This window comes from Cydia pomonella, chromosome 3 (assembly GCF_033807575.1).
Source record: "Cydia pomonella isolate Wapato2018A chromosome 3, ilCydPomo1, whole genome shotgun sequence".
Classification (NCBI taxonomy): Eukaryota; Metazoa; Arthropoda; class Insecta; order Lepidoptera; family Tortricidae; genus Cydia; species Cydia pomonella.
In genome coordinates this window covers 9954283-9970830 of record NC_084705.1, presented here as the reverse complement: position 1 = coordinate 9970830, position 16548 = coordinate 9954283, and the positions used below count along the sequence as shown (strand labels likewise).

The following is a 16548-nucleotide window of genomic DNA, read 5'->3' as shown; positions in this document are numbered from 1 at the left end:
CGCATTTCTCGGTGGACCTTTTGTCCTTGCAATAAGGTTTGTAGTTGGGCAGTTGATAGTATGAGCGATGAATACGATGACGTCAATGACTCATTTCTTCATTTGAATGTCGGCGAGCACCGAGCGCCTCGCGACTCTCTTGCGAGTTGTGAGGAACGCGAGTGAGTTTGAAAGGCTGAGAGTTTTTTTTTAAATTTGAAGTGTTTGAGTGGTAAGAGCTGTGTGTGATGCGCGCGAGTAAATGAGTAAAATTAATTGAGGAGTGATGTATGACATTTATGCGGTGTGAAGTTCTGCGACAATTTAACAAAGTGAGTGGTACAAATGAGGTGCCTCACGAGTGAGCAACTCAACACTAGCCGCGGCACTGAGATCGCGAGCGCGCGTATCGTTGATATTAGAGTTGTTTTCAAAAAATTGCCAAAAAATTATAGCAGAATTTCACAAGCATTAATGCATACCGACAGTATAAGCAAATGTTGCAGATTGCTTGAGTATGAAAATGACTTCGATATGAAGTAGATTTTCGTAGGAATTGACACTTGTTACGAATAGAAAATTGAATTCATTTTGCTCTGATTTTCTCTTTCTCAAAGACATGTAAGAAAAATATCGTATCGTATTCCTAAAGTACAGGATATTAGTAATACAAAGTATTCACCTTTAGCAGAGTAAACTTCTCAAATTTTACAAATAAGAGCTCACAATTCAGTGCTTCACGCGGTTTTTCGTAAACGACTATCGGAAAAATATTCATTACTAATTAAATAAGTCCTTTATTTAATATTTAACATCGTATTCCTAAAGATAAGAAGACGCTCTTACTGGAACAAGTACTCTTTGTGTTTAATAATGAGCGTAAAGTTCTGAATTTCATCGAGGAATATTTTCAATTTTACATTATTTCGACTTTTTCTTGTGATAGCGCTCTTTTCTCACTCATGAAATGTTTGAATACGTGATAGCCCCCCTTTAGCGTGTTTCAATTGTCGTGAACGTAAACGACATTTTAAATCTGTACCCAAAACACCAAACTGGCGTGACATGCCTCTGGGCTACAATTCTTTACCTTGAAAAACAAAGATACTTACCTTAAATCCTCGTAAATTATCGACAACACAAGCGAGCAAGGCATCCCTGCCCACTGTCACCGTGACGTTCGGAATTGGTTCAGCAAACCTCGGGTACATGGATTCTGAAATTAAAAGTACCAAGTAAGACATAAATTACTATGTAGATACTTATAAAAATATTAAAATATGCTCTTTGAATTATCCTGGAGGCGGGGACCCAACAAGTATCTACAAACGATTTAATTAATACCTACTACTTAAGTGCTACGAGTTCTTATAGGCAGGAGGTCAAATTACCCATTCTCACTGGGGTGAATGATGTTTGATGTTGTGTGATGGTGAATGATGTGTGAATGATGTTGGTCATGGAAATCTGTTCCTGGCTCGCGGTCTAATAGGTGAAAACCGCATGACAATCCATTCAGTAGATTTTAAATTTATCGCGAACATGTCGTGACTTAGAGTAACAAATCGTTTTGACGTTTCATTTAAAGTAAGTAGCTGATTTTGCTAGGTGAAATGTTATGATATATGATATAATTATTACAAAAAAAAAACAACTTCTTTCCCCCAAACCAAGCTTGAAGTATAAAAAAAAGTTATTTGCCCTACATTACTAGTACGGCTGTGGTGGTTGTAGCTGTCTACGTGACAAAGTGATAAAGGCAGTATCTGTCTCTTTCAATCACATGGTGTTCAAAAGTGACATTTATTTTATCACGTAGATAAAACCATCTATAGTTCGCCTGCTGGTTTCAGTTAAAAATGACTCATTTGCTGTCCACTGAACTAGATAAACTTTATAAAATTTAACATTAGTAACAACCCAACCGGTTAGTCTAAAATTAGAATGTAATTACGTGTATAATTCATTCGCTGTATCCAATTGCACAGTAAAACGTCCTGTTACGGTTTCTTTTTACAACAAATTTGGTGTTTACAAAATAGTCTCTCTTAGTCCCAAAGGAAAGAGTCGTAAGATATCAAGCGATTCACCCGGATGCGTATACATTATGAGGCGGTAGCGTAAGAGTTAGACCAAGTTAAGTTGGCAGCGATTTTGATAGCCCAGACTGTGCAATAGTTTTTTTAAACGTAATACTTCTATAAAGTTAAAAATAATAAATAAAGAAATATTGTAGGACAACATCACCGCCAACAAACTGTTTCACAGTTTGGCGAAAAAATTAGATTAAGGTACTTAAAATATTGTATTTTTCTTTTGTTAAATAAAAAAAAATACACAACACGATGCCGGATTGGGGTTTCAGTCCGGGCTATTCAAATTGCTGCCAACTTAGCTTGGACTAACTCTAGAACGGTTAGTAACGGTATTTTTCTCTTTGTAAATCACAATAAGAAATAATTAATCAAAACGTCAATAAAAAAAATTACATATCAAGTGAACTCATAGTGGTTTTATCAATAAACCGTGTTACGCTCTTGCGCAACTTGCGCTGCTCGTGTTGTTATGTTTTACCATAAATTATTAACATATCATATCATTTATTCCATTGAAATCATGTTCATTTGTACATTTTGGTCTTATAGGTATATGATACCCTGGGGTATACAATTTAGGATTTTAAATGTAATTAATAATTTACATTAATTACAATTTTAAATCCAAATAAAACAAGTATTATAGCTGTTACTGTACTTATGGATGTTATAAGATATTGTGTATCGTATTCTACAAGCGTTTCTACTTCGCATTCCAATAGTAGTGAACGTACTAGATGAATATCCTTACATAACATATAACACCAAATGGTGTATGTAACCGGCTTTAGTATCCAACACAATTTTCATTAAATAAAAGTTTTTGCCAAAAAAATCATATTTGATACAAGCTTTTAGTGCTGTTTTTTCAACTTTAAATTAATACTCGTCTAACATTTTCGTTGAACAAACCCAAACACAATCAGGTTATGTTGTTTTATCACAGAGTTCCCATGCCACCTCCTGTATTCTTCATCAGATCATCAGATAGTACCCATAATATTGCATTGTCCCCTAGCTTAGATAATGTATGCGAGGATTCAGCTCAATTGAATCGGCTCACGGCCCGATTCGAAGAATGATTAAGACACGTTTAAGATCTTGGAAAGATCTTTAAAAGATCGATAACTAAAAGAAATGTCAAAATTGGCGTTTATTTCGATTCCGCTGTGATCCCAATAAGATCTATATACGATATTCTTAACGTCAAAGTGACATTGGTTGCCCTAATCGTATTGCTTCTGTCAATTATACGACATACAAACGATATCAAAATGAGAACTTATCTAAACCAGAACTTATCCTTATCGTATTTGATTCTTCGAATCGGGCCGTCAGCTTGCTGCGCTTGTCGCAAACGCTACTCGCGTGGCTATAGGCGGTCGGAGCCGCGGCGTTGGCGGCGCGTCTGCCGGCGCGGCGCCGCGCCGACCCGCTCGCGACGGATAGGGGTGCTTGATTTATGCTCGGCCCGCGAACGACAAATAGCGGTTTGTCGCGATTACACTCTTTCACATCCAAAATAACGAATCAGAAACATCACGTTAAAAACTTACTCAATCTAAAACGTTGAGCGGTAAAACAAGGATTCGCAAGGGAGTCGCTGTGCTATATTCTGGGATTTAAAAAAAGGAGTTTGGAGTTATTTAAAAGGAAATTTACTTCTTGACATAATGTTAGCTCTGTTTGTTACGACTTAACGGAAAAGTAAAGCGTACTTAAAATGTGTTCCTCAACTGGGTATAATAAATACAAATGTGTGTGGGAACATACAGATGACGTATTCGCTAATGCGTTGAACCGAGCTGGATTTGTGATTGAAACATTTGAATATCCGGTCTTGAATTGATTTGACTTAGTTAAATATTCTTTATTTATTTATCTGTCTACATATTTTTTTATAAGTGAGGGAGATACGTGCCCTTTTAACTGTTATATATATATATATATCAGGAAATTAGACTTACCGTCGGGAACTTCTATAGGCGCTACTGACACTACATTTTGCCCGGTAGGTAATTCCCGACCTGCAATTAAAATTAAACAATATTGGCACTGAAAAATAACAGATAATTATATTGTTAGAGGTCAATTTCAGTTTAGTAGTCACTTAGCAGATATTTAATAAGCTAGTCACTTTCAAAAGTTATTGGATCGTTATCAGCATTATTCACTTGTATCAATTAGGATAATTTGTGGAATTATAATAGCGTGAAAAAAGAAAGCTTTATAAGTTTCAATGTAACCAACATAATGTGTTTCAGTTAGAAAGTTCAGTGCGCACATAAAGCCTGTTTTATGACTACGTGCAGTAATCAAGTTTATAATGGTACCTACTGTCATTACTTTTAATGAACTTTGTGTTTCAATGTTGTTAAAGTAAATAATTAAAAGATTGTTGCTTTTCTTCGCCTTGTTCTTGAGCCGCCCTCGATATTTAAAATGATTGATTTGATATGATAATAAATTGACATTACTCGCAGTAGTTTTGCTTATACATTCATAGGACTGACGACGAGCATAGATTGCATTTATTTTATGCACAAACAAGTTGTGTTTTTTTTTTTAATTCGAATACGGCTCCTATCGACCACAATCAAATTGAAAACTATGACGTTTGCCAAATAGCTATCTATTTTTAGTATCCAGTTTTCTTGACCATTAACACGGAGTTATTTTAACAAACAACCAACCTAGGGGCAAGTATGTACATATTTTCTTAGTATAACAAAATAATCATCACAAAAATAATTTATAGCATAAATAAAGCTTGCAATAGGCAGTATTTTCAGAAAGCGTACAACAACAGAGAATAACATCGTTCGACATCTAAATTATATTTGATACGGATATGGAGAAACTATAAGGGTTCCTAGTTGACTACGGAACCCTAAAAATATAAAACATTTACGCAAAAACATTTTTGGTCCGCAAAGGGCTACCAACTTTGCACCTTTTGGAGTTATTTAAAGAAGACATATATTTAATAGTATGAAAATGAAAGCCTTAATTTTCGCAACGCCTCCGTGGAGAATACTATTGATTTATAGAAAAAAACCTGTCCAATAACTAAAAAGGTAAGCCACGCAGTTGGTACCAATTATTATAGCACACCGGTGTTAACATAAGCCATACCAAGCACTTAATATTTATTATCTTTGTGGATCGATAAAATATACAAAAAAAAAAACAAGTCAATCACCCAGCGTGTTCAGTTTTTAATGGTGTACTATGTTGAAAATACGTTAATTGAGGCACACGTAATTGTAACTGTCATCTCCTGCTATTTTAGCTAGCTGAGATGGTTTTCGTGGGGGAGTACAACGTAATATCGGTACGTACATTACGGGCACCGCTGACAGGCTCACTCGGCGCCGGCGACAGGATTGTTCCATTATCGTCGAACGGATGAATAATTGACACTTGCAACTATGCTTTCTGGAGGAGAAGATACATCTTCCGAAGTGGGATACTTTATATAATACTGATATTAACTAAGTACCTAACACATTTTATATACTTATTTTATTTTCCCAACTAGCAAAAAAACCAACTTTTAAAAGTAGCGAATTTTAAGTTAAAATTATTTTTATGTAAAATTTCGGCTATAAACTGAGATCGCCATATTACTATTAGTCAAATATACCTACTTGTTAGATGATCTAATAGGTAGATTGTATCAAGAACTTGTCAATTGTGAGTTCATAGGAAATAAACACTTTTGCTACTTTATTAGGAAAGCGCATTAAAATTTGGCCATCGTAAAACCGTTTAGCACCATAAATATTAACGATTATGCTTCAAGTCAGTAACGAGTGAGAATTAATAACTCACCACAAATGATGGCGGAAAGTTAAATGAGGGGTCCGTTCCATTACATCAAGTTCGGGTGCAATTATTCGTGGTGCTCTATGGTCGGTAATTAATAGGCCACAATTTGGCTTCAAGCAGTTAAATTTTATTGGTACACAATTAATATATGAGTTTGGTTTATTATATTCGAATAAATTTATATGGACAATAAAATAAAAATAAATGAATACATACATTATTGCGTTTCAGAGGTATCTAAATTTTTGGGTACCGGTATAATTTGGATTATTAAAATTAAATGATCTTTAACAAAAACTTTTTCCTTTATTTGTTCAATTGTTCTTGTGATTCTGAGTCGAAATAACCCAATAGTTGATAGTTTTTTTCTAAAAGCCCTCAGATCGCCATCTTATATTATAATTAGGGTTTGCACGACAGATCTAAGATACATGGGAAGATCCACGGGTCCGGATTCAGATCCGGATAATTTCATACATTTCGGATCCGGATTGCAAACACTAATCTTAATAAATGGTCATAATATTATTTGTACCCAAGAATGCCTGTTTGATGCTATAAATTCTCCTACAACGACTACTTTAAAGTGTGAACCTCCAGGTGACGTAACCATGGCAAATGAGTAGGTACAAAATACTTGTTTCACACAGGTGCATTGCGTCCTTTTAATTTATTGTTTTGGGTGACTCTGTGTAGTAGTATTCTTAATGTGCAGCAAGAGTCAAATTGATAGTTCTGTACGAATTGCAGGTCGCAAATCGAAGGGCAGCCCTTCGGCCCGACCGGGTCGCCGAGAGGGTAAACAAGCGCTTCCACTTCAATTTCCAACTTATCCATAAGTATATTAATTTCGCAGAACTTCCATAATCACGAGTGGATAGTTTATATTTATTCTTGAATATTACATCATTTTATAAAAATACATCATGCGAAGTTACTTTATAGAATATATTATGTATACCTCAATTGTAAATATGTCTGCTTATTTAATAAAAGCTATTTTTCCGATGACCAGCAACAAATAAGAATAGATTTGTGACGCGATTTTAGTTCAATGTCGCAAACCTTAGTCGTAAGGTATATAAAATATTGGTCCGTTTACTTAGGTATCATAACAGTAAATGAGAAAAGTACAGGTTACACTCTAGACGTAACTGCATCAGCCGTATCGTTCTTGTATTGTAATCCGTCCGTCCTAAAATAATGTAACAACCCGTGCTTGCTTGCAAAATTTAAACAAATGGTACATAGGTACAATCGTAACTAGTTCATATTGAACTGTGATTTTCTAACAAAAGCTATAGTATTCCTATACTTATGTTCTTAATAGTTGTTTATTTGGTATCATTCAAGTACTTGTAATCGGTTAATAGTTAATTATAATTAACATCATAAAAAATGTTGAAATGACAACATGTCGCTATTGATTTATAATTCATTCAGAATCGTATTAGTAGCTATCAGTAATATAGGTTGTGTACTCGTAGTGTGTATTTTTTTAAATGATTTTATTACTACCTATATTTTGATATACACGTAAAAAAACCTCCTTAGACTTTTCTAAAAAACATTGTTTGATAAATTTATGCGGTAAATCCAGAATAATTTAAGTAACATAATGAATACTGGTTTTCAATTACGGAAAAATATAGACTATTAAGTTAAGGAAGCTTTATTTAAATAATTTAAAGACCGCTGCTATTACTGCGAACTGATTTATGAAAAAAGTTTTACAATCTTCAAACCAATTTATGAAAAGTTTCTTTTTTGTTTTACGTGCCGGGAAAGAAAGCCGGACAAACTGACTTCATTAGGACGGACGATACACTCTTTGGAGTAATTAAGGAGTCATTGATTAAGTTTCGACAACAATGTAGCAGATTAAGAATAACATACAGCATTCTAATTACTTGCCACTATTACTTAAGGGTTATAGGTATAGTTAGCTGCAGTGAAAAGTTACCCTCCCTGCATAGAAGTTTATATGCAAAGATGCGAAACGAATAGTATTGCTGACTGTACTTGCCTACCCTAGTTAGTTAGTTATTAATTTAGTTTAGTATTTGTACAGTTACTGTAATACCCTTGTATATATCTATTATGTAATGTAGTTAACATTACAATAACGGCCGGGAAACGAAGGGTTTCAGGCGAAGTAAATATAGACGGCCGAGCGTATCGAGGTCGAATAGGGATACGCTTTTCTTAAATTTGAAGTGAAAAAAAATTTTTTTTTTTGGCAAATTATGTTATTCGTAAATGTTCACAGCTAAAAACAAATTAGATATCGACTACTATTTGATGATTGAATCAAATTTTGATTTTATTTTATTATTATTGCCAAGACGTGTCACAATTCGATGCTAAAAAAGTGGCTGTAACATAATCGGACAGACAGACGGACATGACGAATCTATAAAGGTTCCGTTTTTTTGCCATTTGGCTACGAAACCCTAAAAAGAAATAAAGCAAGCGCTTTACATGCCTAGGTGTGTAAGGCTGTATGAAATTCCTTTACATAACCTCTTCACTCATCGCACCAGACGTATACGTATTTCTGGCCCTAATTTGAAATAAGTCATGTCAAAATTTCATTGCAAGCTTGAAAAAATAAAGCATTTTTACTTGAGTTATATTCTAACATCCTATTTAACAACAGGGACCTATCATATTTTAATTTTGGTTTGTTAGGGAATGCTTCAAATAAAGGCACACTGAACTGACTAGTGGTTCAGTACCTAATAGATTACGAGTAAATGATGATATTGCTGATATTTTGTTTTCTATACGTTAACCATCTCTAACACTATGCAGTCTACATGTATGGAATGTGAGCGTTGCATTACAAGTTTAGAGTACTTTAGAGAATGGGACAGGAATCTCGCGCAGCTCTTCTCAAACTTCCGCTCCGTAAACACTGTTGCTTAGAGTTTGTCACGGTTTTTATTTGAACTCGCTAACTCTGTTAAAGTACAAGCTCACCTATTAGTCATCCGGAGCAAAGCTTACTCTCCTTAGAATATTGTATTGAGTTATTATTATTAAAAAGAAGCCAGAACAATAAAATTTTCGCAATCGGAAGGCGCTTACGCGTTTAGGTCGCAAGATTCACGCCCAGCTGCTATGGTTTGTTGTTAAACTAACAACAACTCACGGCACAAAATACTTGTTCTCCGTGCCGGTTCTATACGTAGTACCTAATAATAGTTCTCTTAGTTTGCGTGGAATGATAATGACGATTGATCAAAACTACCTATGTCCTTCCCCGGGCTTTAAAATATCTCCATACCAGATTTCAGACGGATAAAAAAATAACAGACAGCCAGTCCAACAGAAAAAGAAGAATATTGAATATTCAGTCAGAAAGAATATTCAATAATGTTTGCAGAGATGTTTGTTCCGATAACTTAAAGGTCTAATTGTGATAAATGTTTAATAAGTAAATAAATAAATTTTAAGGCACAATGTTACACAAATCGACCTAGCCCGATTGTAAGCTTAATAAGGTTTGTTTGTGAGTACGAGATGACAATATATATAGATAAATATCTACTTAAATACAAACAATATTTCCACCACTTAGGGAAAAATAAATATCTGTGATGAACATAAAAATACCCTGGACCTCCTGCTTCGTAAACAGGGTCACTAGACGACTACCGACTGGGCTTAAAATATTATAGAGGGTGTTCTCTAATTTATAGAATATTAACAGTTAATTGTTTTGCTAACGTCAAAATATTATTCAAATAAAGGGTGTTTTTAACAGTCAAAAAAATGTTGAAGTATTACAATAAGAGCGGGCTCCCAGAATAGTTGTCATTATGTTGGCAAAAAATGTTAACCAGCTACATTATTTTATTAATGGTATAAACAGCCGATAGGGTTTGTTTTGAGGATCAATTGTTTATATGCCTTAAAGCAATACAAAAGTCACAAATGATAGATCTAACAATCGCACTCTCGTATTAATCAAAAAATCTTTAATAAAAATACTAGCATGAATATTAAACATTTACAAATAAATTAACTAACTCAATTATATAACATTAAAATAATCTATGTCAAATTACAGGTAAATAATATTAAATTACAATAAACTTAAAGTAAATGTCAATTTAAAAACGTAAGCATATAATTTTTATTAATTACAATCGACGGACGGACTAGAAGGTTTGCAAACTGAACTATTATTGCCATGTTATCAGCAAATACATCAGCGTCCTGGATCTGTGAAAGACCACCATTCATTTACCAGTGTAATGGCTCTGGCAATAGGTGCATTGCAGGCTTGACGGGTTCGAGGTTTACCGGCTGTAATGTCAAAAAGATTTCGCCCGCGTCTCCATTTACGTTCACCGCGTCTGTGAAGTTGTCCGGTACAAATAAGCTAGCTTCGTTTTCTATGGAAAGTACCACGTGATCACCGATCAGCCATCATAGAAAATGACATGTGGGACGCCTCGGCCCGGATGGTCTAGCGTGAGTCATCCTTTACTAAGAACATCTGGATTGCTCACCCCATGGCGGAAGAGCAAGCAGTTCAAGAGTATACCTTGTCACAGTGAAAATCATTATGATGCCGCTAAGGATCTCATATTACCGTCACTGTGACAAGGACCATTTCGATACAGAAAACAAATTCCTTGACCGTAATTAGTTAGGAGATAATAGATATGTGTAGGTTACCTTAACATTTGAAATCAAAATCTTAACTTTTTCCTGGGATAATAAGTATAATAACAGGGTGTTACCCTAGGGCGGTTTACACTGCTCCGCACATCGGAGCGGCGTCAGGTGCTTCGGTTTTTATCTTTGACTATGTACATATATAATGTTGATATGTATAATTATTGTACAACGCAATACGTCAGAAGTACTTAAATAGGAATATAATGGGAGATCTGTGCGAAAAGAAATACGTGTTGATGGTAGAAATGGTGCAAGGCATGTTCATACGGTTTTTATACAAGCGGTACTATGGGTTACTCTACCCAACTCTTTTTCCATTACTCGCGTCATAAAAAAACCATAAAATCAAATTATTGAAGGTACAGTCGCCAACAGATATATCGGAGCGGCCTAGGCGCTTACAAAAATCCGAAGTCCAGGGCGTTAAAGTGCTTGTTCAGATATTTGTGAACAGCTTATCGACTGTACCTATTACTTGAAATTGCAATTACTTAGATACTCTTTCTAGGAGCGTGGGTTGTACCTATTTCAGGTACAAATAAAGAATTAAATTAACTGCTTTTATTATTATCCCGTATATTGATTATGAATATCCGATATAGCTAATATAGCAGTATACATAAAAATGTAAACTACCGGTTTGTCCGCAAAATCAATAAGTTAAGAGGAGGTGTAAAGCCAGGAAGAAAAAATAAAAGATACGGCGCGCCACGTGAAACTTGCGACGGAGAATATGTCCGTCGCGCAGGTTTTTAACTTTTATCAAAATTACTTTAAAATTTACTTTTGAATAATATTGTCTTCGGTTACCGCGATAGTAACTCATAAAATAAAACTATGAAAACGGATTATATTGCGTATAATGAATTCATAATACATCCCGACCTTTCGAACCCTTTACACCGTTCGTGGTCAATGGATGACTGAGGAAATTACAATGTGCAAAATTACCCACATACAAAAATAATGAACCATAATAGTCGTAAACTATACATTTTAAGCCTGGTTATACATAAAAAATCGGTCATAAGGCTAATTATACATTACAACTATACACATATAACAAGGACGTAAATATGCTTATTTAATATTTGCCTCATTACATTAAAGTATGTGTGTGACACGTATAAACATGTAGGTCGTAACTGTTATCAGTAGCAATACCTAATAGTAGTAGTATATGGTGCTGAATATAACTCACACAAGCTCTTATGATGAATTTGTGTTTATTCCCCTTGAAACAGATCGTCGCTATGACTTGGTTTAAAATATAGTAAATTAGATCATGTACAAACCTTATATTTATTAATTTTAAAATTACGATTATCTACAACCGACTCAGCTATATCCCCTAAAAAGTCCCCTTCGCGAAATCCCTAAGATTTTGTCAGACTTGATGCGTCAAACGAAATCAATCCCCAAGCATATCTGAGAAGCGGAATTTTACCCATCGCTAATGTTTATTGCAAAGATAAAATACATCCATAACTGTCATGGCCGCTGGGGATGACTCCGGATATCCGTCGATGCGTCACGGCTAAGCCGGCCCCTGTACATTCTGTTTGTGATTCTGCCCCTTGTTAACTGAGTTATGTTATAGAACACAAGTGCTTCTCGTCTGCGACCCTCTGAATAAATCTTATACTTGAAGGAGCGCGGAATTTATTTCCTTGAAAATTTTTGTTTAACTAAGAGCAACTTTTCTTGATTGCTTAATATACAATGCAGACCAGATAATATGTAATATAAGAGCATATACAGTACATATGGTGCTACTTTCCTGCACGCGTTCGGGAATGAGCACTTTCCGTTCATTTGTCGAAACTTTAAAGAGCCATATGTACTGTAAAACGTTGTACGATACACGTGCGAATAGGTAATTCGCAACTCGTGTCGATGTAAAACATCGGTCGTGTTTTAATTTATCACCACTCGTTGCGAATTTCCTATTTCCTGCACTTGTATCGTACCTAAATAACTGTTATATTTACAGTTGTATCAAAATGTGTTGTATTATCTTTTGGGAATTTGTATATTATTTCTACTTAGAACATTATATTTTAAAATTAATATTTTTATATTATAACTACTTAGAAAAAGTGTCCCCAAATGTTTGATCCGTTTGGTAACGTTTTCAATACAACCTTCTATGACCGTAATAAAACGGACAAAAATGTGTATGAAATTTTGGAGACTTTTTTTCGTATTAGAATCGAAAGAGCTCGTGATTCTGAGTGGGAATAATATAAAAATTTCAAAATCTAAAATGGAAGTTAGGGCTACAACTTAAATGCCCATTAAATAATATTATTTCTTAAATTATAACATTACTCGTTATTGAATGAAAATGTAACGAAGGCATGATAATAATAGGTATTGCTTTATTGTGGTGTCTGGTTCGCAATAGATTTACACCGAATTCAAACATATAAAGTAATAAGTTTTAAAGCATACTCTATAACTTATCAATTTCTATGCAGAATAAACATAACAGCATACAAAGAAGAAACAAAGAAAATAATCAGTAAGAGTATCAGTACTAGTTGGAAGATTGCCCATACAACTAATAGCACAACGATGCGGCGCCAGAGAGGCTATAGATTTTTGTAAACATTTTTTGTCTCTGTTAATTTTTGAACAAACGTTACAACTGATTGATTTTATCGTTAATAATTTACTTTCATTCGATCATAAACGTCTATATATATAAACATATTATATAGTCATATATTAAGAGTGGGTATTGTGGCCACTACTTATGTTTACTTTTCGATGAGTTTATAAATTGCTAATAGATCATATATTTAGGCATTATTGAATTGAACTTTAATTTGTTTTGCAACTATTTAACTAGTTGCAAACAATCGTTGTTTCGTTATTCTTTTCTCGTCTACCATTTTTGCATTACAACAAACCTGATACCTACATTCTATTACCTTTTAAAACAGTTCCATTTAAACTTTTCACAAGTTGTCGCAAAACTCAATAAAAATGCTAATTGCAACTCACCTGTCGTGCTGCTGCATGAAGTCAATAGCGCTATCCATATAACACAATATAAACGTATAAAAAGAGTCATTTTTGCATTCACATGAGTGGAAGTTCTCATCGAATTCATCTATGTGTTTGGGTGTAAGCGCGTGTCGTGGTCGTGGTAGACGCTAGGGCGGCGAGCGGGCGTCCCATCTCTGGGAGGGTTCCGGAGGCACTGCCGCGGGGTGCCGTGCCGTGCTGTCGCTCCCGCTACCACCCGGCGCCCGGCACCCGGCCGGCACCCCCAGATAAACAAGGGCGCGAGAACTGGGAACAAGCAGACAAGCCGTCTCGCTAGCCATCCGACGGAGATTTGCTGTGGACCGAATATTATTATAAGGCAATGCGCTTAATGTAATTTCAAACAATAATTCTTTTGAATCCACTCACGTCTCTTCGTGATATTTGCATAAAAGAGTTAGGATAAACAAACTTCATGCGTATTAAAGAAACGACCTCTACGTTCACTCAATGTGAATTTGGACGTCACTGTAATTGCGGAAAACTGTTTCTATTGTATACCTATCCTACCTATTGGAGTAGCATAGGTACTTAGTAGTCGTTATGAAGGTGACATCGGGATCGGAATAACGGAAAGCCCCATAGAAGAACATATCGCCCCTGGCAGTGGCATTTCAATAGTAGATTGTTAACCAAGGGATAAATATACTCATTTCTGTCGATGTAGTTTGGAACAAACGCAGTGATAACGCTAATAGTCCGAGACTGGAATGGTGCTTTTCACCCGAGTTAAACGCTCTGCTTTTCATTTCGAATACCAGGAAAGTAAAATACATGTGTATTAAAAAAACATGACTAAGTACAAAATTCCATAAGACAAGGTAAGACTATCACCAGGGCAAGACAAACACTTGTATTACTTGAATCGTCATACTGTTTGTCTTACCCCGAGCAAAATAAACTATGCTCGTATAAATGCTAAAATAAAGCTAAATTTCCTACATCATCAAACTAGATATACAAAATAATTAGAAGTACCACAGAATATGCCCAATTTATTAAGTACACCTTCTGTAAAACAAAAAGGAAAATTGTTGAAATCCGTTCACATAATGAAGATAACTCCCTGAAAAACCAACTACAAACATAAGACCGCAAACTTTAGTTAGCCGATTTGCCGACAGTTGACGTGGTTCATATACTTTACTAAACTTTTGGTCAAAAATCTTTCGTTTTTAGGGTTCCGTACCCAAGCGGTAAAACGGAACCCTATTACTAAGACTTTGCTGTCCGTCAGTCCGTCCGTCTATTTGTCCGTCCGTCACCAAGTTATGTATCATGAACCGTGATAGTTATATAGTTGAAATCTTCACAGATGATGTATTTCTGTCGCCGCTATAACAACAAATTCTAAAAAGTACGGAACCCTCGGTGGGCGAGTCCGACTCGCACTTGTACTTGTCGTCCGGTTTTTTATAGTTTCATGAGATAAATCAAAGTTTCTACCGAACACTCAGTGCGCGAATTAAATATTAATAAATAAATAAATATTATAGGACATTATTAGGCACAATCCACCCCAATAATACAGTTGGATGATTTGCCTGTGGAAGTTGTTAAAAATGTATATTGCCTTGGATTAACCGTGACCAATATTTTCTCGCTGGATGCAGAGATTAATACTCGCATTGGCAAGGCATCCACGATGTTCTGGAAGCTTAATACAAGAGTATGGGATAGTAAACATCTAACTATAACTATTTATGAAGATGATTCTTTATCATACATATATTTTGTTCTTACTCTTGTATTGCGCTGAGACTTGGATGTCAAATGCTAAATAGGAACGGACATTGAACAACTTCTTCGACGCATTTTAAACGTCTCGTGGAATGATCGAGTCATTAACGAGAATATACTTAGCAACACACGTTTACCCAGTAGGTATCACAGCAGCCCTGAGACAGAGACTTTTGCGCTGGTTGGGGCACGTGCACAGGATGGAGCCCTCTCGTTTGCCACTTAGACTCTCCTAAGCGAAATAGCCAACGCTAAACAACCGATTGGGTGACCAATGCTTCATTTTAATGATAGGTAGTGCAAAGCGAGACCTGTTAACATGTTTTCATAACGAAAAACTATTGGTAAATATGATATTTCGTACATAAGTTCTGAGAAACTCGAGAAACCTGCAATCTCCAGACTTAAAGTCTTACCGCTAGACTACCGATGCTTAGATACATAGGTATCTTAAATATTTATATGCCTGTATGTGTGGGTACAGACCCACACATACAGGCATATAAATATTTACTTAAATACATGTGCTAAAATTGTAAATAAAATGCTGCTAAAAATATTGTCACATTTCACAGAGGATTGCGGTGTAAACTGTAAACAAACTCAAACTAAATATTTATGTAAATTTTCAGTTACATAATTATCTATAAATTTTCAGTGACTTCAACAATAAACTTAGGCGATAGGATAATTGAGTTAATCCGCAAATCAAGAGCAGAGACATAATAAATAGACGCCTTGACCCAGTTGCCTGAGTGAAAACTACGGCCGAGAAACGGCACTTTATTCCCTGATAGGTAACCGACAGAGAAAACAATGTTTTCCTTCTATATTTTCTAGAACATCTAAGTATACGGAGTTAGATAATTAAGGAAACGATTGACTTTCTTGGTAAACTTTTTAGTATAAATAATAAAAAATAACTTAATGCCCATAAACAAGATAAATAATTAGGTTTAGAATTGAATGAATCATATACCCAGAAAAGACGAGTATAAAATATGCCATGTTAACCCAATAGCATTTTAAACTACAAGGAAGGTAAAATGTATTTATGTTTCAAACCAATCACTTGGCAGCACAATAACAATGCAAGATAACGATAAACACTACGGATTGTTTCTGGAAATAAAATCATTCGTTTTACATTACATAA

The 16548-nt window shown here is 35.1% G+C and overlaps 1 protein-coding gene across 3 annotated transcripts in view; it reads right to left on the bottom strand.

Moving 5' to 3' along the window:
* LOC133516019 (lachesin-like) overlaps positions 1 to 15030 on the bottom strand; it is a 35590-nt gene extending 20560 nt beyond the window's left edge. Inside the window, exons 1-3 of one of the 3 annotated variants that reach the window (XM_061848695.1) lie at positions 13608 to 15026; positions 4043 to 4102; positions 1092 to 1195 (exon numbers count right to left, since the gene is read on the bottom strand). In XM_061848695.1, the coding sequence (XP_061704679.1) occupies positions 1092 to 1195; positions 4043 to 4102; positions 13608 to 13716 (273 nt within the window). In that variant the 5' untranslated portion in view covers positions 13717 to 15026. Of the gene's footprint in view, positions 1 to 1091; positions 1196 to 4042; positions 4103 to 13607 lie in introns of all 3 variants that reach the window. The other 2 variants (XM_061848696.1, XM_061848697.1) reach the window with 2 other exon arrangements.
* Between the last annotated feature and the right edge of the window lie 1518 nt (positions 15031 to 16548).